This window comes from Zeus faber, assembly GCF_960531495.2.
Source record: "Zeus faber genome assembly, chromosome: 1".
Taxonomy (NCBI): domain Eukaryota; kingdom Metazoa; phylum Chordata; class Actinopteri; order Zeiformes; family Zeidae; genus Zeus; species Zeus faber.
In genome coordinates, this window is record NC_137193.1 from 40,738,734 (window position 1) to 40,760,461 (window position 21,728).

The 21,728-nt window shown below is 44.2% G+C and overlaps 1 protein-coding gene across 1 annotated transcript in view; it reads right to left on the bottom strand.

The window, feature by feature from the left end:
* Positions 1 to 118: 118 nt before the first annotated feature.
* Positions 119 to 21,728, bottom strand: part of crlf1b (cytokine receptor-like factor 1b) — a 31,614-nt gene continuing 10,004 nt past the window's right edge. Inside the window, exons 4-8 of the mRNA XM_080024110.1 lie at positions 14,958 to 15,127; positions 11,405 to 11,562; positions 9,288 to 9,456; positions 3,849 to 4,027; positions 119 to 1,734 (exon numbers count right to left, since the gene is read on the bottom strand). Coding sequence (XP_079880236.1) covers positions 1,711 to 1,734; positions 3,849 to 4,027; positions 9,288 to 9,456; positions 11,405 to 11,562; positions 14,958 to 15,127 — 700 coding nt within the window. The 3' untranslated portion in view covers positions 119 to 1,710. The remainder of the gene's footprint in view (positions 1,735 to 3,848; positions 4,028 to 9,287; positions 9,457 to 11,404; positions 11,563 to 14,957; positions 15,128 to 21,728) is intronic.

Consider the following 21,728-nt stretch of genomic DNA (forward strand, 5'->3'; position numbering starts at 1 on the left):
CTCAAATGCTTCAGTCAGAAAATAAACCTCAGAAACTTACTGACTTTGCCTCTTTGAGTGTTTTTTGTTTTCATTTAGCTTGTTTTTAATAAAAACACACATTCCAATGCTGTTTGAGTTTTGTTTCTTTACTTGAGTTTCATGCAGACATTGTTTTATTCTGGAAATCGTCATTTGTTAACTTTACATTACTTTAAAGAAGTAAAAGTCCTCAAATATGCTGTTTATAAAAAAATACAGGTAATGTTTAAAAGCCTTCAGAACAGTATGTACACTTTGAATATGATGTTAATAATGTAATAATGCATCTGATCTTTTTACCTTCCCTTGTGATCAAATCCTTTAGATAAGAACCATCATGAGTTTTTTGTTTGTTTTATGCTGCTATCGTAGTGTAAACCCATAAGAGTGTAAAAATACACATTCACCTTAACAAGAAGAGCCATTTATTGAACATAATAATCCAGCTAGAGAGTTAATAGTCTTTGACCCAACTAATGGAAATGCACCTAATTTGCTTTTTGTTTGTTGCGCATTGGCTCAAAATTCATCTTAAATTTGGTTGGAAAAATATGATTATGGAAGAAACAATTTCACAAAATGATCACTCAAATAACTGTGATTAGACAATTAAGTAATAATTGTGATGCAATTATCAGTAAAAATTTTGTTTTGCTTTTATGATCCAGAGTCAGATCTGGATCTATGAATCTCTTATTTTGCTTCATATTTTTGTGTAAATGAAAGAGCAATGTCGTGAGTTTTTATGAATACTTGGTGAATAAACACATCGTAATCCTGTTGTTTGTACTTAATGCTCGGATAATTCCTCAAATTCCTTCTCCCCTGAGCTCTGTTTGAGATGTACTACATCGTTTTTTTATTGCGGTGAGGTTTATTATTATTATATTTAATTTTTCGTTGGACCCCACTTGGTAACCACTCCGTGCTCAACTGCTGCTTGCGGGAAAAGCTTTATGTTGATACTTGTTTTTTAAAAAAGTGCTTTTTGAATCAAATTTTCAGACTTAACTCTTTAATTGTTCTTCTGACGATTCCTCATCCCTCTTGCTAGGAGACGGAAACTAAACAAGAGAATTTCTGGTTTGGAAATCTGCTGCCATTCTGACAGTACTGGTAAATCTCAAGATTTCTGGCATACTGGGAAGTTTCAATTTTTTATGAAGTTTACTACTTTTTCTTATATTACTCTCCCGTATGATTCGCTGGATCAAACAGTGGAAATGGTAATGTGTGATGGATTGATGCTCATTGCAGATTATTTTTCCAGGTGGTTTCAGTCGAATATAATCTCTTTGTGAGTTTTTTTTTTTTCATCAAAGCGGCCACAACTGCTTACCATACGAAGCAGAGTTTCTGAAGGAGGATTACTGAACTCAACTGAACTTTCTTTATAAAGAAAAAAAATAATAATAATTTGGTGTTGTGTGTGTGAAGCGGCTCTGAAAACATTGATATAGCGACCAGATCAAAGCATCCTTCCTCATTATCTTAATCTAAAATAACACCGAGCCGCCCCAGTGCTCGGCTCTCTTCCACATGGCTTCTCCAAAAACCGGGAATTAAGTCTGAAAAACCAAACAATCAGCGGCCCGTCCCAAAATCCAGAGCGACGAAGCCCTGAGGGCCCGCTCCTCGCACTTTGTTGATGCTGTTCCTTGAATTTAATAGCACTAGGACCGGTCCCGCTCAGGAGTTATCGTCCTGTCGAATCTAAATGGGGAGGAACAGATGGTTAATACTGGATGAATTAAACAGGAAAAATGTGATAATTCCTGATTGCTTCCATAATGACATTTTGTTGTCTTCCTGGAGCTGCTGTTCTCTTTCTCTCTGATTCATCGCCACGGCTTCATCCTCAGGAGGTTTTCCACTAAATTCTCAAGTTGATCGATATGAACTTGTCAGAGTGGCTCCACGAAGACTTTAAACAGAGGGAACAACCAACAGAGCAGATCTGGAAACTACAGCACTCTGCTTTTTTTGAAGTGAAAGTACAAATACTTTGACACTAAATTACTTCAGTAAGAGTGAAAGCACCGCATTTGCATTTCTATTTTAGGAAAAGTACGGAAGTAGTCGGTCCTGAATGTAGTTAAAAGTATGAAAAGTAAAAGTACTTGTCGTATCCAGTGGCCTGATATACGAATACACTAAGAAACACCCAGGAAAAGCTCTGGTTCTGGTTCTGGTTCTGGATGCCATTTGGCCCCATGTTCCGCAGGCAGTGCCTCACGTCAAAGGGGAACGAGACACAACAGGAACACATTACTCTGCCTCGTTAATGACATTTACATGTTCGATTCCCTTTTGTTGTGGTCGTCGGCCCCGGCATCCTCATACGTCCGTAGCATCATTACATTTTTGCAGTAAAAAAGTGCACGACTTGGATGTTGAATTTATGCTCCTACTTCTGTGGCAGTAAAGTGGAAACCGCAGATTCACCTGATCGTAAAACGCGAACCGCGGCTCCATGGAGGATATGTGCTGCCTTTGTGCTTGTTGCAGCGCTGACCGCATGGCACAGCACAAAGGCAGGGTCAGAAAGTCAGGGAGCGCGAGCAGTTCATTGTCGTGTTAAGGTGTTGAGACTGGGAGAACGTATTCTGAACCGAACGAGCGACGGCGGTGAGCAGACTGTAGAGCACTATACAAGTACTCAGACATTTTACTTAAGCATAATTAAAAACACCCTGACACAAAAATGACTCTTTAAAAAATCTCGCAAGGCGTAAAATATCCAGTGAGGTTCACGATGAACACCCCACATCGGGTAACATCGAAGGATCTGCAGAGCTCTTTTGCATGTGATTGCAATCTCAGTGTTCTTGAGTTCGCCACCAGACAAAACACTGAACCAGAACTATGTCCTTGGGAAGAAAACACTGCTCTATAAGAAGAGCATGGCTGCCACATTTAAAGTGTACTAAAGACACCTTGGATGAGCCGGAAGACTTTTGGAAGAACGTTCTGCGGACATGATGAATTAAAAAAAAAACGTTTTTTTCACTGGATTAGAAGACCCTTACCCCAATCCAACCATGAACCATGGTGGAGGCAGCATTGCATTTGGGGCATTGCTGCCTCAGGACCAGGACAGCTTTACAACATTGACAGAACTATGGATTCTGGATTGCACCAGCAAATTCTACAGGAGAATGTCAGGGTATCCGTCTCATCAGTCCGCCAAATTTTGTGTTTTGGCAGGCCGAGCCAAACTCCAGACCATAACCCTTTAGAAATGTTCAAGTTCAAGTTCAAGAGATTATTTGATGTTGTGTCAGAACCTGATGCCAGAAGTTGAACACCAACAGTTCTGGAAGGGATATGGGACAAAATGTCTTCATGCTGATGTTGGTTGAAGTCAGTGCTGCTCCAGGGTGTTGCACCAGTTACTGAGAGCAAAGGTTCACAGACGCTTTCCAACAAAGACGTTTGATGTTGGATTATTTTGCTTATTTTAATTGAATTAAAATGTACAATGTTTTTTTGTGTTATTTGTTGAATTGGGTTGTGTTTGGATTGTCTCAAAATTTAGGTCAGCTTTATGCAGAAATTCAGGAAATTCTAAATGGTTCACAAGCTTTCTAGCACCACTCTAGAGATACTTGAATAAATGTACTTAAGTACAGTCACAAATTACTCATACTTTTTTACTTTCCACCGCTGTCATTCACCTGCTCGGAAACATCGACAGCGAAAGGCCAGCCCTTTTTTAACAGGAGCAGGAGCTGGGAAATCGAACCGACAACTCCCCGCCGCTCCGCCGATCTACCTGCCTCTATCCACCAGGGGGAGTTGTCGAGATGAGAGTTCTCCTTACCTACCTGGTTGCGCGTTCTGTGCGACTTCTGCAGCCACACTCTCCACTGGTCGTACAGCTTGATGCTCATGCCGCTGCAGCCTGTCGCGTGTTTTCGGATCCAGCCGAAGAACTGCTTCAGCTCCCGCCGCAGCGTGGCGTTGTGCTCGCTGGACTTGGGCTCACAACCCCCCTGCAGCCACTCTGGGGGAGGGGGAGAAAGAAGGAGGGGAGTTCAAGGTTATGGTTAGGGCCGAAACTCACCTTACATAAGAATGCTAACACGAGTGCTTTGAGCCACGACAGGTGAGTTTCGGGCGCCTGAAGAATTCTGAACGTAATATCCAGCTGCAGTACCAAGCGTTGCAGCTAGGGGACACTAAAGCAACTTTTTTTTTTTTTGATCGGTTTTTAAAATCAATTGTGTCCTTTATATTAAAATCTTTTCCTGTCATCATGGAGGGTGAATTTGACTCTTGTGAGTGGCAGAACATGTTAGTTTCCACCCATTTATTTTGAGAAACTCAATGTCTCTGCTCTGACAACAATTTGTTTCATTTATTAATAATTCAGTCTATTTATTGTATTGTATTTTTCTCCAGTATAATAAGTAGAAGGTGACACATTGCTCTACAGTTGTCCTGTTTGTTTGTCATCGCTGTGGTCGCTGTCTACGAAGAACCTATTTGTCCTCTACTGCCGGCTGGAGGAGTCCGGTGTATTACTATGACTATGGAGAAGAATAACTCTTCTACCATGTAGATCAGGGGGGCCCAATACGTCGATCGCAATCGACTGGTAGATCGCAAAGGTAGATTGTGCCCCATTCAAAAAAATATATCTTTTTTCAAACTGATCTGACCAACATGTTGAATGGGCTTAATTCAGAGCTGCAAGGAAAAGACAAAACCGTGGTCAACATGATCAGTTCAGTTATGCTTCCAAACAAAAAATGCAACTTCTGTCCTCAAAGCTGCAGCGCCATGATTTGGGGAACTTTCAAAACCTGGCATCAGAGCTGGAGACCCAAGGGAAGGCGTGTGCGCAACTTGACAGTGCGCCCTACACAGAGCAGATTGAAAACTGTCTGTCAGACTTTGACAAACGGTTTCAAGACTTTGCTTCACTCCAGTCCATCGCTACATTTATGTGCTGCCCATGTGGGGAAGATATAGAGGTTGATTCACTCCAACACTCTTTCACCTGAACTGGTCTGCAGTGGAGGATGAGATGTTGACACTACAGGCTGACATTCAGCTTAAGTCCAGGCCTCATGGACAGTTTTGGAACTTCCTAACAGAGGAAAAGTAGCCAAACATGAGGAAATGTGCTCCCTCCTTGACTGCATTATTCAGCTCTACTTATTTATGCGAGTCAGCCTTTTCCCACATGAAGATTATTAAGTCCAAATACCGTTCCACCATAACTGATGATCATTTGGAATCCTGCTTGAGGCTGGCTACCAGCAGCTACTGTCCAGACAATGCAACCCTGGTTGACTCCGTTCAGTGCAAGTCATCAGAGTAAGGTAGTGACCATAAATGTATTTAATTGTTTTGGGCCCTAAGGGTTCATGCAGTGATGCAAGGAACGCCAACATATATTGTATATATAAAGTATACTCAGTATATTTATAAATAAATATATTTAGCATTTTATAATGCAGGTAGATCATTTTGACCTGGTCATTTTAAAAGTAGCTCGCAAGCCGAAAAAGTGTGAGCACCCCTGATGTAGATCAAAGACAAAAACCTTCAAATTCTCAAATAAAAATTTTGCAAATGTCTCAACTTCAAAAGCTCAGCTCCACGTCCTGGCACCCAAAAACTCTTTCAGAATTTCTTCAAATCCAGTTTGATTTCAACAACGTGTAATCAACAACACATAAAGAGGGGAGTCAATACATTTCCTTCTCCCAATTAAGCGCTCCAACTTCAGACATTTGAGCTTGTTGTGGAAATACTGAACGCTGCTCGGTCACTGGGATCTAGAATCCTGTTGCAGTCGATCCTTCACAGAAAACAACAGACCTTAGAATGACTTCCTCTAAATTCCAAAAACCCTACATAACTCATTAGATCTCCCCAAAACCTAAAAGCGCCAAACCTGGTTCCGTTCTGCATTGAGTCCCCGTCAGACAACCTGCGCTGTAACTCCATCGATCTTTGAAGGTTAACGACAAAGATCTACCAAATCTCCTCCTCTGGCTTCGTGCCACTCTTATTAAATTCTAGGTTTTGGGGAGATTCCTATCGCGGTTTCACAGGGGTCACATGCGGTTTGGATCTGGCTGCTCCGGGTGCCTGTTAATTTTGGGATGCTACGCTTGTTTTCCTGCTTTGAATTGTGAAGCCAGAGTAGGCTTATTAGAGAGAACAGCGTGGTCGGGAGGCAAAAACATCACAGACGTTTGATGAAAAGTTTTAAAAGTTAGTTAAAAGGTAAAAGTTCTGCAAATGAGCCCTTTATGTTTTTTAGTTTTCTTTATTTTCTGGGGTTGTACCTGGCTCGTCTAACAGTTCACAGCCGGGAGGTAAAACTACACTGTAAATCTGGGCCTTAAAGCCCTTTGAGACTTGCATAGCAGTTAAACCTCAGACAACAAAACATGAATAAAACCACTTAGAAGCTCAAAGAGGTTTTGTTTTCCTTCCTAATCACCTAAGACTGGCTGAGAATGCAGCAGCTACACAGCATCACGTTACCCCGGTCCTATAGTCTGTCCGTCTGCTCACTGTTTGGTACAGGATTCGGGACATTTCTCCCTCAACAACATTCTTTCTTCACTTTTGGTATTTTAAGGTCAGGTTTCAAGCTCCGCGGCTGGGCTGTGAACCCACTATCAGCCGGTCCACAGGTTTAGATCCTTGATGGGGAACTCTCTGGACTCTGGGCTTTGGATTTTATTTAGGAGCCTTTTTTTCAGGTGCGATAACTAATGTTGTTGTGTCAACAACACTATAAAAGACAGATGTACTGTACGCTCCACCAATAATCACTATAGCAGCTGAGCTATTGGTTTTATAGAACAAGCCCTTAAAATCAAATGCTCCTTTAAATCACTTATTTAAAGTTTACTTTAAAGGAGAGACTTAATGATTTTTTATTGATGCCATGCTGCTTTTATTTAATCCTTTTTCTTTTTTTTATTTCACTTTTATTCATTATCTAAGGTTGTTCCTTTTCTTGATGTTATTCCTGTTTTTCACCATTTCTGTGTTTAATTTTTACAGAGTAAAATCTTTTATTAGAATGAAGAATATTCTGCAAATTATTATGATAAATAAAACATTTTTTTATTATTAATACCCCTAATGATATACAGTATACCCCTAATAATATGACCCCCTAATAACATAACCTCTAATAACATCACCCCCTAATTGTTTTTAGCAACCCTATTGTTTTTGCTACGATTTTTATTATTATTAATCTTCTTGGCATTTTTCTGTTTAAAAGTATCTGAAACACGACAACCGCAGTACGCACAGGCATGGTTGAGCTCTTGTTGGAACCGGGACGTTTCAGACATCTTGTGCTTCAAGTGTGATAAATATCTATTTATGTCTATGTATCTATGTAATTGGAGCAGGAATATGTGGAAAACTGTTCGCTCACCTAGAGTCAAAGAACGTTGGCGTGACTTGACTAGTTGAGGAGCGGAGAACTTTGTGACATCATCATCCGACGTTATATATGTCCAGGCGTCTTCTCTGGGTGGTCATTCACATCCAGCGCCTTGCGCATTCTAGACTACGTTCAATATGTTTACACTTGCTCTAAACGGGAAACAGCATGAGCCGATACTGCGTTAAACGGGAACTCCATCGAATTGTAACTCGTTCTGCATTTCAAAGAACCCTGAAAACTGTAATCGGTCACAGAAGGCATTTTCGCACCACAAGAACTTTGTCATAGTTCTGAGAACTTTTGAAGGAACCATCTCTTTCTTTTATGTCAGTCTACAACTACGACTTCAATGAACAGTCGTAGTTCTTAAAACGTCGTTCAAGAGGACCAAGGACTAACCGAATAAATCTTCAGTAAGTTAGTTCACAGTGATCGGTCGATGGCCTAAGTCGATGGTGATTGGTCAAACAAATTATTATTATTATTATTATTATTATTATTACTACTACTATTATTATTATTATTATTATTATGATTATTAATAATAGTAATAATAATAATAATAATTATTATTATTATTGTTATTATTATTATTATTATTATTATTATTATTATTGTTATAGTCTATAAATAGAAATAATGACTTATGAATTGTTTGTATTATGGCATGATACCTCTCTGTTTTCACTGCATTTACAACAAAATACTCGCACAGCCGTAAATTAGTGAAATAGTCAGGAATTGTATAATTGTGGAATAGTGGAAATTCAGAAATTTGTAATTACTGTCAATACAAAATGATGGTGTGTTTTATAGAAACCAGGAAAAATGTAATACATACCTAGCACAACTAAACTGCTGCTACTGCTGCTGCCTGCAGCTATATTCAAAAAATTGACAAACCATAACAAATTGGGGAACAATAACAGTAGTGTTAATAACTAACTACTATTATTATTAATCACTACGGTTATCATTTGGGTTTTTATTATTATTATTCTCCTTGGCATTTTTCAGGCTAAAAGTGTCACACATCACACATGTGTGGAACACATCAACCGCTGGCACAGGGACACGGTTAAGGTCTTCATGGAAGTTGTGGTTCAAGTTTCATCCATATCGATCTACATCGAATAAGTGAAAAAACGATTAAATTTGACGGGAAGTAGCCAAACGTTCATGCATCGCCGATACCCCAAGGCTCTACAACTTTCGGTCAGGTGGTGGTGCTAGATGAGTTTGAGTTCCAATTCATCTTACCTGCTTGATGTCGGTCGGGCTGTTTGATTGATATTTTCTCTTTTTCTTTTTTGTAAATGAAGACATTCTGTTTGCATCTAACCCCGTGTTAGATGCAGCATTGTGTCCCTCCTTACTTTGCAGGATTCGAGGAAGTTGTAACATACAAACTGTGCGCGTCCATTGTGCGTTTCATGTACTTGGAACGTATCGGAAAACTAGGACCCGGAAAACTATAAATAATCCACAGAAAGCCGTCAACACGTCATTATGTCACTCTGACATGGTTGCCCCACATGGAATCACAGTGATTTATGCCAATGACAAACCGTGATTTACAGACAACAAGCAAATGGTAGATTTTTGTATTGTGTTGCGTTTCACAGAACCGATAAAATTGTAATAGGTACTATTCCTAAAACAACCAAACGGGACTGTGTATTGCTGCCTGCAGCTAAATTTATTATGACTATGATTATGATTATTGTCGTTGTTTTTGTTGTAATTATTATTATTATCATCATTATAACCATTATTATTATTTTCCCCAAAAATTATTATACTATTTATCATTATTATTATCATCAGTGCTCACCACTAGTGGGGGTGGAGGCAGCGCTGGGGTGGCTCCAGCCACTCCAGATCCCGGGCTTCCTGGAGCCGTAGATGCCCACGGGGTTGCACCTCACCTGGACAAAGTAGACTGTGCCGGGCCTGAGGCCGGCCAGGCGACACGAGGTCTGGTTCCCCACGTCGTCCACCACCTGAGACCGGGATAAAACCACAGAGGAGCTGCGAGCTGCTGGATAGGTGTAACATTATACTGTATTATTAGAGTGTATATATCGAGACAAAACAGAAAGCTGGAACCACTCAACTTCTAGTGAAAAACAATTGACAAGCTCAGTTGAACAAAATTAAAATAACTTGTGTCAGGAAATATGATTTTTATACGATTTTTATATATGTATATACATGTATCTACACACACATATATGGAAACACAGGCGATGATGTTGAAGACAAACCATTTTATTGAAGAGAGCGGCAAGTTGTAACAAGCCGGGAGCCGATGGAACGTTGTCCTGACAAAAGCTCCCCTCCCCATGTGAGTGGGGATGAGTGATTTAACCGTGCTCATCAACTGCTCTGATGAGCAGCCGGTGCACAGCCACCCCTGATCCTGGACCTAATTAACTCAGGTTCAGGTTCAGTCACACCACCCCCACACCACAAATGCTTCATAACTTTGAACTATATGGTCATTTATTTTAATGGTAATATAATAAAACCTTTCAAACACAACATGCAGCTCACAGCGCTCTAGTTTGTGATGTGTTAATATGATGATATCCTAATATCAGGGTCCCACGCCTTAATACTCCACACATTTAACTGTACAGATTTTATTTTTATTCATAACTGATCATTACTTCCCAGTGAATGTATTTTCTTTGTTTATGTTTTCTCTGAACGTGTGCTAGAGCAATAGATTCATGTTCCCTTTGACTTTAGTTTGGAGTGTAATTGCTTAAACCTCTTGTTCTAGAGTGACTTCACCATTTAAACGCAAACATGCGCAGAGCAACATTTGTATGAATAGCGAGACAATCAAGCAGCATGTGTTCCGTCTTGTCCAAAGAACATCAAAGCATCCAAACAGCAAAATAACACTCTCTGGCTCTCCGATTGGATTTGAAATGGAACCAGGCTCCGAAATATCGCAAAGCTATCTGCTTTACATGTGGGTTTTACACATGAGCGACTTTCTCCGTCTTTTCAGAGGAACACTAAAAAACAAACAATAAGAAAGAGTCTTGGAGAACATTGTGATGATCTCTGAAAGCTGCTCAGATATTCAGTGTACAGTATGTGTTTAGGTGTGTTTTTGTCTGTTGTCTGTGTCTGCAAAGGGGAACTAAACTCTGGTATCAGTTCATGAAGTCATATTTGAATATGTCAGATGTTTGAGAAAAGGGATTTTTTTAGAGTGGAGAAGAAGAGATATGTTGGGCGGCAAGGTTTCCAGCAGTATAAAAGCCATTTACTTTACTAAAGACTTTGTTACGTTACTGACTATTATTAGCGCCTGTGTCAAAATAATCAATGTTAATACAGTCTTGTACAGTATATTTGACTTTTTTTCTTCAATTAACCAGGATTCTCGAACAGCCATAACATTGTCGATAGTATAAATGAACTGGCTTTTTTACTTACGGAAACCTTGCTGCCCAACATAACCCTAACCCTCCTATATAGACAGGTATACAGTATGTGTAGGCATGTTAGTTGTCTCTAATGCAGAAAATAAGTTATTTAGTCAATCAATATGTCAATATTAATCAGGGCTGTTCAGTAGAAGTAATGCATGGGTTGGTAAGAAGTACCAAGTAGTACCACAAGTTTAGGTGTAATAAATGGTGCATTGTATATAAGGGGTATCGTTTCATCACTACTGCGTATAAATGTCAAAGGTGGGTCGTATTGGGGTGGTGGGAAGTTTTGGAGTGAATAGTGCAAAGTAGATTCCCCTTCATCTCTCAAAGACGTGAAGGCTTTTCTTCTTGAAGAATGGTGCAACATCCCACTCTGCACAGTTCAGGACTTGTGCAACAACTTCCCAAGCAGGATTGCTCCACAATATCAATGTATTTCCCGGTGTTTCCCGCATTTTGTCCGCACCCTTACCCTGTCCAGTTTCCGTGCTCCTACCTTCCACTCGCTGCTGTCCTCCAGCCTGTAGCGTATCTGGTACTTGGCCTGGAACAGGAAGTCCTTGAGAGCGGGAGGACTGGACCAGCGGACGGTCAGCTGGTCGTCCAGAGCCCCAACACGGCTCACCAGCACGTCGTCCGGAGGGTCTGTGGTCACTGCACAGAGACAAGGTTGATGTTGTGGTTTGCTGTGGTTTGGTATTTACCCGTTTTGTAAAGTTTGAGCTGAAGAGGTTGACTTGATGGTTCATCTGGTTTTGAGATGTTTTCTTAAATACAATTCCCAAACAAATCGAGCACATTACGTGGGTGTGTTGCTGTCTGTAATAATCTTTCAGTTCTTTCCGTATATCAAATTCATCACAATGCCGTGTTTTCAAATGCTACGTGCTTTTTTTCATTTGTCTCAACAATGACAATATCCCCTCAAATTCTACTAAATTAACTAAATTCTGAAAGAACTCTCACACTTTTGACTCGACCCTATTTATTCCCAGACAGGAATAAAAAAAAAATAGAAGCCTGAACTTGGTCGAGATCGCAATAGAATTGATTTCTCATGCTTTGTTGGTTCTTAATACATACATAATACATAATACATAATTCGTAAAACATAATAGCCCTTAACACCGTGGTCAGAAGCCAAATACAGATTTCCCATAGCCATCTCTTTAATATTTTGCCATGAAAACATGACCACATGCAGCTTTGTGGTGTGACATTGACACTCCTTGGAGGTGAAAGCGTGAACCCCCCTGATGAATATTGTAGGACGGAGCTCGGGGCAGACAAGCACCTCATCCTGCCATTACCGCCGCTCAACCTGAATATAACATGGATCGCACTGACGTCCTTCCAACCGTGACTTTTTATCTAGCGTCCTGTAGAATATGCTTTTAAGTGGCATAATTGTGTTTTAATGCACCGGAGAGCGGAAATGAGGCCGTCAATTATTTTATTGGTCGAGCAATAAAGTTGTTTTCTATACTATTTGATGGTAGCCCCTTCTTCAAAACAACAGATGGGAGAATCATTAGGTCTGTCGGTCGACAGAGTAAGAGTAACTATAGTAAAATGTAGGTCTTTGGGTTTTTTTGTTGCCATGACAAGGTTGTTGTAGAATATTATATTATATATAATGCTACATTTTGAGCAAGTAACACATACTGTAACACTGAAATCAAAAGATGACACAATCTTCATCTGTGTTGAGTATATTCGCAATATATTTGGAAAATATTAAATATTTCTTTCTATATATTGTAGAAATTGTAACCATTTACATTGCAAAAATAATATGATTTAGTAATATTTATTTTGAATATATGAGGATAATAGAAAAATTAGCTATCTACTGTCATATTTTGTGATGTATTCCTGAAGAAAAAATGCAATGTATTAGCGTGTATTGAAAAACATATGTCCTTAAATAAATTTAAATGTATTTTTATATATATTTCATATACTTTGCAAAGTGTGTATGGGACGGAGCCTCGGCAGACAGACCCTCTTGTTTTTTGGGAAGCTGTGAATTCAGCCCCGTCTCTGTTCCCGTCTCCTCTCTGGACCAATATTCCTGCGGTGAGCACCGTTGACCGCTTTCTCTGATATAAATAAAACATGTTTCCCCGCTGCCACATGGATGAGAAATAATGTGTTTTGAGGGACCCGATGAGGGGACAGTACGGGGAGGGGACGACTTAGAAAATAAAGAATAAAAAAAAAATGAAATACAAAGAATTAAAACGTCATGTTCCACGACCTTTAGTGTTTCTGTTATGCAGGATCTTCTCAGGATACAGATGTTTAGTGGCACATCACTCACAAGAAGAAGCGTTTCCCACTAAATCTTAGATATTGTATATGTGAGGCTCTTGTCAGATTGACAGTTTCTTTTGATTATGAACACGACAGTAAAATGTTTAGTCGTAGGTGTTTCCATGTGATTTCATGAGCACAATTTCACAGTCTTACCCATTCTTATGGTTGTTTGTTTTTTATTACTCATTGTTTTCTTTTCTTTTCTGCTTATTTTACAAACGATTTTGTATAGTTTTGTGTAGGTTTCTTTTTTTTATAATAAATCTGCCATAACTACAGTAGTTTTATGAAACTATACATGTAGGTTGTCTTGACTTTTTCCATACAATAAAAGTTCTTCATAGCTGTGGAATATGGGTTTAACTTTTTACAGCAACTGAAGAAATTCACATTTTTGTCAGAATTGGAATTGTTGATACAGAGGGTTGTTTACTGTTCATTTTCAGGTTTGTTGTTGATTTTTATGTTTGTTGTATATTTTGGTAATTTTCAGGTTTATTGCATATTGCCATTTTTTCAAAATTTTATTCGTATTACTTTCTTATTTTTGTCGATTGTTTTGATACTGTAACACCGCAATTTCCCTCCAGGGATGTATAAACTAATTATCTATCTTTCACAGAATTGGAAACGAATCATTTATTCGTCCATCAAATTACTTTTCGACCCATTTTGTCTCCTGTTTGATTCTATGGTGGGTGGTTTTGTCCCACAATGCATTGCGTGCAGCGACCAAACACCATAAAGGGACTTCCCAGCTCCGGTTTGTTTATGTGGCAGCTGGACGCGGGGTCACACCACCCTAATGATATTAGATTTCACTTTATTTGGTTTTGTTTCTCTCCATGTGCTCACAATTCCATACATTAATCATCACTCTTTAGCACGATGCTTATTAGCGTCCCGGGTTCCGAACCGGTTGCCACTTGACTTTACATAAAGTTTCAGGAATCTATAAAATCATTTTATAAGGATGGATGGATGAACAGGGGAGGAAAGAAAACCATGAAAAAAAATAACCCCCTCTTGCAAGCAAAGTGTGTTGCCCATATGCAGAAGAATGGGAGACAAACAATACAGTGCAAATAAAAGTGTGAATAAAAGCATCAAAGCAAAGGAGGGTAAAGGAGAGGAGAGGGAAGAAGAGGCGAGTAGAAGAGAGGAGAAGAGAGGAGTGGAGAGGAGAGGAGAGGAGAGAGAAGGCGATTGGAGTGAGCAGAGGAAAGGAGAAGAGAGGAGATGGGAAAGAGGAGGGAGCGGGAGAAGAAATTAGAAGCTAGGAAAAGAGCGAGAAAAGAAGAAGAGAGGAGGGGAGAGGTGAGGGGGAAGAAGGGAAGGAGAGAAGCAGTAAGGAGAAAAGAGGAGCGAGTAGAAAAGAAGAAAGGAGAGGAGAGGAGGGGGAGCAAAAAGATGAGAGAAGAGGAAAGAGCATAAGTGGAGTGGAGGGGAGAGAGAAGAATATGAAAAAGGAGAAGAAGAGAGGCCCAGAGGAGAGAAGAAGAGAGGTGAGAGGAGAAGAAAGGAGGAGTGGAGAAGTAGAGAGAAGAGGATGGTAAAATAGAAGAGGAGAGGGCAGGAAAGGAGACAAACGTGTAGAAAAAAAAGATCACCCACAAAAAACCCCAATATGAGATACAAATTTGAGGAAAAAACTAAAAACGTTTAAAAAACCTTGAGACCAAAAACAAGAACCTTGTTTTTTTGCGGCGTTGTCACAGCGACCGACTCACCCACGTCCAGGATGTCCAGGGTGAGGAGGTCGGAGGTGGAGGAGCCCAGTGGGTTGGAGGCTTCCACCCACAGCTCGTAGGGCGTGAAGAGGGCCAGGTCCCGCGGCACAAGGCAGGCATAGCGCTGCTCATCCAGCGGGTCGGCACACGCCTTCTCCCGCCCATACCACCTGCACCAAAAACATAGTATCACAGCCTAAAATACAACATAAACAAGATGGGGTTGATTATAGTATTACTTATTATGCTATTCTCAAATTGTATCATTTGTCGAACCGAAATTTGCATCAGCGGCGAGTTTATTTGTACAGGACATTTCATACTAAAGAGTAATTCAAAGTGCTTTATATAACTTATTAAACACATTATATAAAAGCAAAAAAGAATAAAAGCCGAGAAATAAAAAACTAAAAACAGATAAAAAGACTTAGACTAATAAAAAAGACTTATAAAAACACTAATATAAATCCTAGAAACAATAATATAACAAATAAATAAATAATGAAAAATAAATAATAATAAAAATCATATAAATAGCAGAATAAAATGCAGTTTCAAACAGGCCCACACACACAAAGTCCCTGTAAAATGAATTAAGTGATCTTGTTTCTTGTTTCTTGTTTCTTTCTTGTGTCTTTGTTTCTACACATTGTACATGTGAGAAAGTAATTGCTGAAAACATGTGAAATGACTTTGAACAATGTAGTACTGAATTGTGAAGCTAGACCCTTAAACTGTTTGTCGCCATTTTTGTGTTCCGGGCCGGGTATTTTTTGGATGGGCCTAAATCAGGGCTTGATGACGCACGGGGGCCCTACTTTTCATGGCCCTTCCCCTAACACTATTTAAAGCCACTGCGGAGCAGGGAGCTCCACAGCTCCGTTCAGAGTGACCTTTTGGGAACCCTTGTTTACACCCTTGTGTAGATGTACTGTAGAGGAGAGGTAGAGTAGATGTCGAGTAGAGTAGGGGTAGAGTAGAGTAGAGATAAAGTAGAGGTGGAGTAGAGGAGAGTAGAGCAGATATAGAGTAGAGATAGAGTAGAGTAGAGGTAGAGGTAGAGTAGTGGAGAAGTAGAGTACAAGGTAGAGTAGAATAGAGGTAGAGTAGAGGTGGAGTAGCGGTAGAGTAGAGGAGAGGTAGAATAGAGCAAGAGAATTGTAGAGGTAGAGCTGACACCCTTGTGTATATGTAGAGGTTGAGTAGAGGTAGAGTAAAGGTAGACTAGAGTAGAGATAGAGTAGACACCCTTGTATAGATTTAGAATAGATGTAGAGTACTGGTAGAGTAGACGTAGAGTGGACACCCTTGTGTATATGTAGAGTAGAGGTAGATTAAAGTAGAGGTAGGGCAGAGGTAGAGTAGAGTAGCGGTAGAATAGAGGTACAGTAGAGTAGAGGTACAGTAGAGGGCCAGTATAGAAAAGGTAGAGTAGACACCTTTGTGTAAATGTAGAGGTAAAGCAGAGGTAGAGTAGAGTAGTGTCACGACCAGAACTAGGAGAGACCCAAACGCACGACACGGGGAGACGGGAGGCAGGCAAAGGATGTTTATTAGCCTGGACGGTGGAGCTGGCCGGGGGGACCCGGTCAGGTAGGGATGGAGCCGGATTTGGACAGACGGACTGGGTTGACGAGAGGAGACAAGCAGTTAAGGGGAAGACGAGACAACGAGACATAAACTAGGAACTAGAAACAAGCACTAGGAGCTAGGAACTTGGAACTTGGAAGGGAGCCAGTAGCTGTACAACTCGGGTAAGCTAGTTGACGGTCTGGCAAGGAATGACTGGGAAGCTGAGACTAAATACTGTGCAGGTAATTGATCCCAGGTGTGTGCAATCGGGCTCGAGTAGGAAGCTGCAGATGGGGCAAGAGCGGCCTCTAGTGGCGCTGGGAGGGCGTGGGCCTAACAGTACCCCCCCCTCTACGGCCGCCCCTTGGCGGACACCTGGAACCGGAAGGGCGAGTTCGATTGAAATCCCGGATGAGGGAGGCATCCAGGATCTGTCTTCGGGGGACCCAGGAGCGTTCCTCCAGACCGTACCGCTCCCAGTCCACAACGCACTGAAAGCCCCTCCCCCGGCGCCGCACATCCAGCAGGCGCCGCACTGTGTAGGCTGGGTGACCCTCGATGGTGCGGGGAGGGCCTCGGCGAGGAGGGAGAGAGGGCTGGAAACCACTGGCTTAAGCACGGATACATGGAAGGTGGGGTGGACACGGAGGGAGGGAGGGAGACGGAGGCGTACGGCACAGGGGTTGATGATTGACACAATGGGGAAGGGGCCAACATACCAGGGAGCGAGTTTTCGGGATTCCACCTTGAGGGGCAAGTCCTTTGTGGAGAGCCATACCATCTGTCCGGGGACGAATGTGGGTGCGGGCGCACGGTGCCGGTTCACCTGCCGCTGGGACCTGGCAGAGGCCTGGAGTAGGGCAGAGCGAGCCCTCCTCCACGTACTCCGGCAGCGACGAATGTGGGCCTGGACGGAGGGTACGGCAATCTCAACCTCCTGGGCAGGGAACAGCGGGGGTTGGTAGCCCAGAGAGCATTGGAAGGGCGACAGGCCTGAGGAGGCGTTGACCAGGGTGTTGTGGGTGTATTCGGCCCATGGCAGCTGGTCGCTCCAGGAGGTGGGGCTGGTGGTTGTCAGGCAGTGGAGCATGGCCTCCACCTCCTGGTTCGCCCGCTCCGTCTGACCGTTGGTCTGGGGGTGGAAACCGGAGGAGAGACTGACCTGTGCCCCCAGGGCCGAGCAGGCCGAAGGTCGGCCAGACCTGGGAGGTGAACTGGGGTCCCCTGTCCGACACCACGTATGCCGGGATGTCATGGCGGCGGAACACCTCTGCCACCAGCGGGTCTGCGGTCTACCTTGCCGATGGTAGTTTGGGCAGGGTGAGGAAGTGGGCCGCCTTAGAAAAGCGGTCCACCACCGTGAGGATGGTAGTGTTGCCCTGGGATGGTGGGAGACTGGTGACGAAGTCCAGGGCGATGTGGGACCAAGGACGAGTCGGGATGGGTAATGGGCGGAGGAGGCCGGAGCGGGGTCGGGTGGAGGTCTGTGACCGGGCACAGGTGGGACAGGCCGAGACGAAGGACAGGGTGTCAGGGAGCAGGGTCGGCCACCAGAAGCGTTGGCAGACGAAGGCCAGGATGCGGGTGATCCCGGGATGGCAGCCGAGGCGGGAGGCATGGGCCCACTGCAGAACCTGGGAGCGTGCAGAGTCAGGGACGAACAGGCGGTTAGGGGGTCCGGTACCTGGGTCGGGCTGGTGTTCCTGCGCTTGGGTGACAAGGGACTCAATCTCCCAGGTGTGTGTGGCGGCAAGGCACAGGGGTGGAAGGATGGGTTCTGGATCCCCTGTCTTCTCCTCTGGCGCGAACACACGGGACAGGGCGTCAGGTTTGGTGTTCTTGGTTCCTGGGCGGTAGGATAGAGAGAAGTTTAACCGGCCGAAAAACGCCCACCTGGCCTGCCGGGAGTTGAGCTGCTTCGCCGTCCAGATATAGGCCAAGTACTTATGATTGGTCCAGACGACGAATGGGTGGATTGCTCCCTCAGGCCAGTGGTGCAACTCCTCCAGGGCTAGTTTGACGGCCAGGAGTTCCCGGTTACCCACGTTATAGTTGCGCTCAGGTGGGGTGAGCCTGCGGGACAGAAAGGCACAGGGGTGGAGCTTACCGTCGGTTGGAGAGCGCTGGGAAAGTACTGCTCCTACCCCCGTGTCTGAAGCGTCCACCTCTACCACGAACTGGAGGTTGGCGTCGGGCTGGGCCAAGACTGGGGCCGACGAAAAGCGGCTCCTGAGGTCGAGGAATGCAGCCTCGGCGCGGGGGTCCACTTGAAGGCCACTGCAGTGGAGGTAAGGCCTGAGAGGGGAGCGGCGATGCGGCTGAAGTTACAGATGAAGCGCCGGTAGAAGTTTGCAAACCCGAGGAACCGTTGGAGCTGCTTCCTATTGGCTGGGGTTGGCCACTCCAACATGGCGGCCACCTTCTTGGAGTCCATCTCCAGCCTCCCTCGGCCAATGATGAATCCTAGGAAGGAAATGGACGGAACATGGAAGACACACTTCTCGGCCTTAACAATCAGACGGTTCTCCAGGAGGCGCTGCAGCACCAGGCGTACGTGTTTTACGTGGTCGGAGAGGGATTTGGAGAAAATCAAGATGTCGTCGAGGTACACAAAGACAAATGAGTTGAGCATGTCCCAGAGGACATCGTTAATTCGGGCCTGGAAGACCGCTGGGGCATTTGACAGACCAAAGGGCATTTTTAGATACTCCAAGTGTCCACCCTTCGTGGATGCGGACCAGGTGGTAAGCGTTGCGGAGGGCGAGCTTGGAAAAGTGGTTGGCACCCTGGATGGTGACGAAGACTGAATCCATCAGGGGCAAGGGGTACTTGTCTTTGATAGTGACGTCGTTAAGTCCCCTGAAGTCAATGCAAGGACGGAGGGTCTTGTCCTTCTTAGCAACAAAGAGGAACCCTGCGCATAGCGGAGACGAAGAGGGACGAATGATCCCGGCAGCGAGAGAGTCGCGGATGTAAGTTTCCATGGCCTCCTGTTCGGGCCGGGAGACGTTTGATACAGGCGACTGCAGGGGAGGGGGGCGCCTGGCAGGAGGTTGATTGCGCAGTCGTAGGGGTGATGAGGTGGTAAGGATAGTGCACCCTGCTTGCTGAAGATCGGGGCCAGGTCCAGATATTGCGACGGAACCGAGGACAGGTCAGGGCTTTTGGGGTCCCCTGGCGGCGCGTCCAGCGGCGGGGTTGAGGCCGAGCGGAGGCAGTGGGCATGACAGTGTGTGCTCCAGGAGCTCACGCTGCCCGAGCGCCAGTCCATCTGAGGATTGTGGGTCTGGAGCCAGGGGTACCCCAGAACCAGAGGGTTCAGTGGGGAATCTATGAGGAAGAACCTCAAGGACTCACGGTGGTTGCCGGAGAGTAGCAGCTTGAGGGGGGCTGCCTGGTGGGTAATCCGGGTCAGATGTGACCTGTTCAGCCCCTTGACCTCGAGCAGTGCGGGGAGAGGGACAGGTGTCAGCCCTAGCTGGCGTGCTAGTCCTCGGTCAAGAAAACTCGCATCCGCCCCGGAATCTATGAGGGCGGAGGAAGAGAGTGTTTTATCCCCCAACGAGAGGGTAACTGGGAGCAGAGGACGGGAGAGAGGGTTGGAGCTGGAGCGACCGGAACGGAACCCTACCGAGGAGTCGCCCTCTCGTGGTCGGACCGGGCAGGTGGCCCGGAGGTGTCCCAGCCAGCCGCAATACAGACAGGCGCCGGTCTGTATGCGGCGTGCTCGCTCCTCGGGGGAGATCCGGGAGCAACCAAGTTGCATTGGCTTGGCATCGGAGAAAGTCAGGGGACTTCTGAGGCACCCAAGAGTAGCGGGCGCTGGAGCCTGGGGTGTGGCCGCCCAGGCGGGAGGCACGGGCTGGAGTCTCGCCCCCTCCCTCTCGCGCTGGCGCTCCCGTAGCCGGTTGTCCAGGCGGATGGCAGTCTCCACTAGTTGGTCCAGGTCCGTGGGCTTGTCCCGCCGCACCAACACATCCTGCAGGTCTCCGTCATTCCAGCCGCTTTATGCGGCTAGAGTCCGGAACTCAACGACGAGGGAGGCGACACTACAGTAACCCTGGCGGAGGGAGAGGAGTCTTCTGGCGGCCTCCTTGCCGCAAACTGGGTGGTCAAACGGCAAACGCATACGGCTGGATAGGTAGGTAGAGTGGAGTCGAGCTAAGAGACTGTGTGGCGGACCAAGGGGCGTTGTCACATTGGAGAAGGAGTGTCAGGTGATCAAGTCGGCCATCAGTTCCCTCCGTTATTACCTCCTGGGACGCGCTTTCACCCTCAGACCACGCCCTGCTACAGTGGCTCCACCACATGAAGAACACAAACGCCCAGATCACCTGGTGGTACATGGCTCTCCAGCACTTTATTTATTCATTCATTTATTTGTTTGTTTATTATTTTATTTATATATTTATTTTACCTGTGCTGACCTGTGCGGTGATGGCAGAAGCAGATGGAGAGTTGTAGAGGATTCTGATCCATTGAATGAGTGACTCTCCAAAGCCAAATTTGTTGAGGATTGAAAAGAGATATGTCCAATTAACTCTGTCAAATGCTTTTTCAGCATCCAAAGAGGCAATAATAGATCTGATAGAGCTGATCAAACTGAATAAACAACGCATACGGCTGGATAGGTAGGTAGAGTGGAGTCGAGCTAAGAGACTGTGTGGCGGACCAAGGGGCGTTGTCACATTGGAGAAGGAGTGTCAGGTGATCAAGTCGGCCATCAGTTCCCTCCGTTATTACCTCCTGGGACGCGCTTTCACCCTCTGATCACTACTCCAAGAGGGGGAAAATCACCACGGGTGAGACAAATAAACATAGAAACAAACAACATTTACACAAAAACATAAACATTGAATGACAACATGTATTGAAAAACAGTTAATTAGGTCCAGGAAAGCTGGAACTACAACTGAGTATCAAACCAATGTACTGTTGGTTGCACTGGAGTCATTGAAAATACATAGTTTATTTTTGGAAGTATATTCATTTTCACTGCTGCTATCCTACCAGTTAGTGAGATGGGTAGGTTGTTCCATCGAATGAGGTCTTCTTAATTGGATTTGAGCAATGGAGTTAAGGGTAAACAATACCAAGGTATCTAATATATGGTTAAGCGAAGTTTATGGGTTGCAGCATTGCAGTCCCTCCCACTGAGTTGTAAGACTGTGGTTTTAGTATAATTTATTGAATAATCTG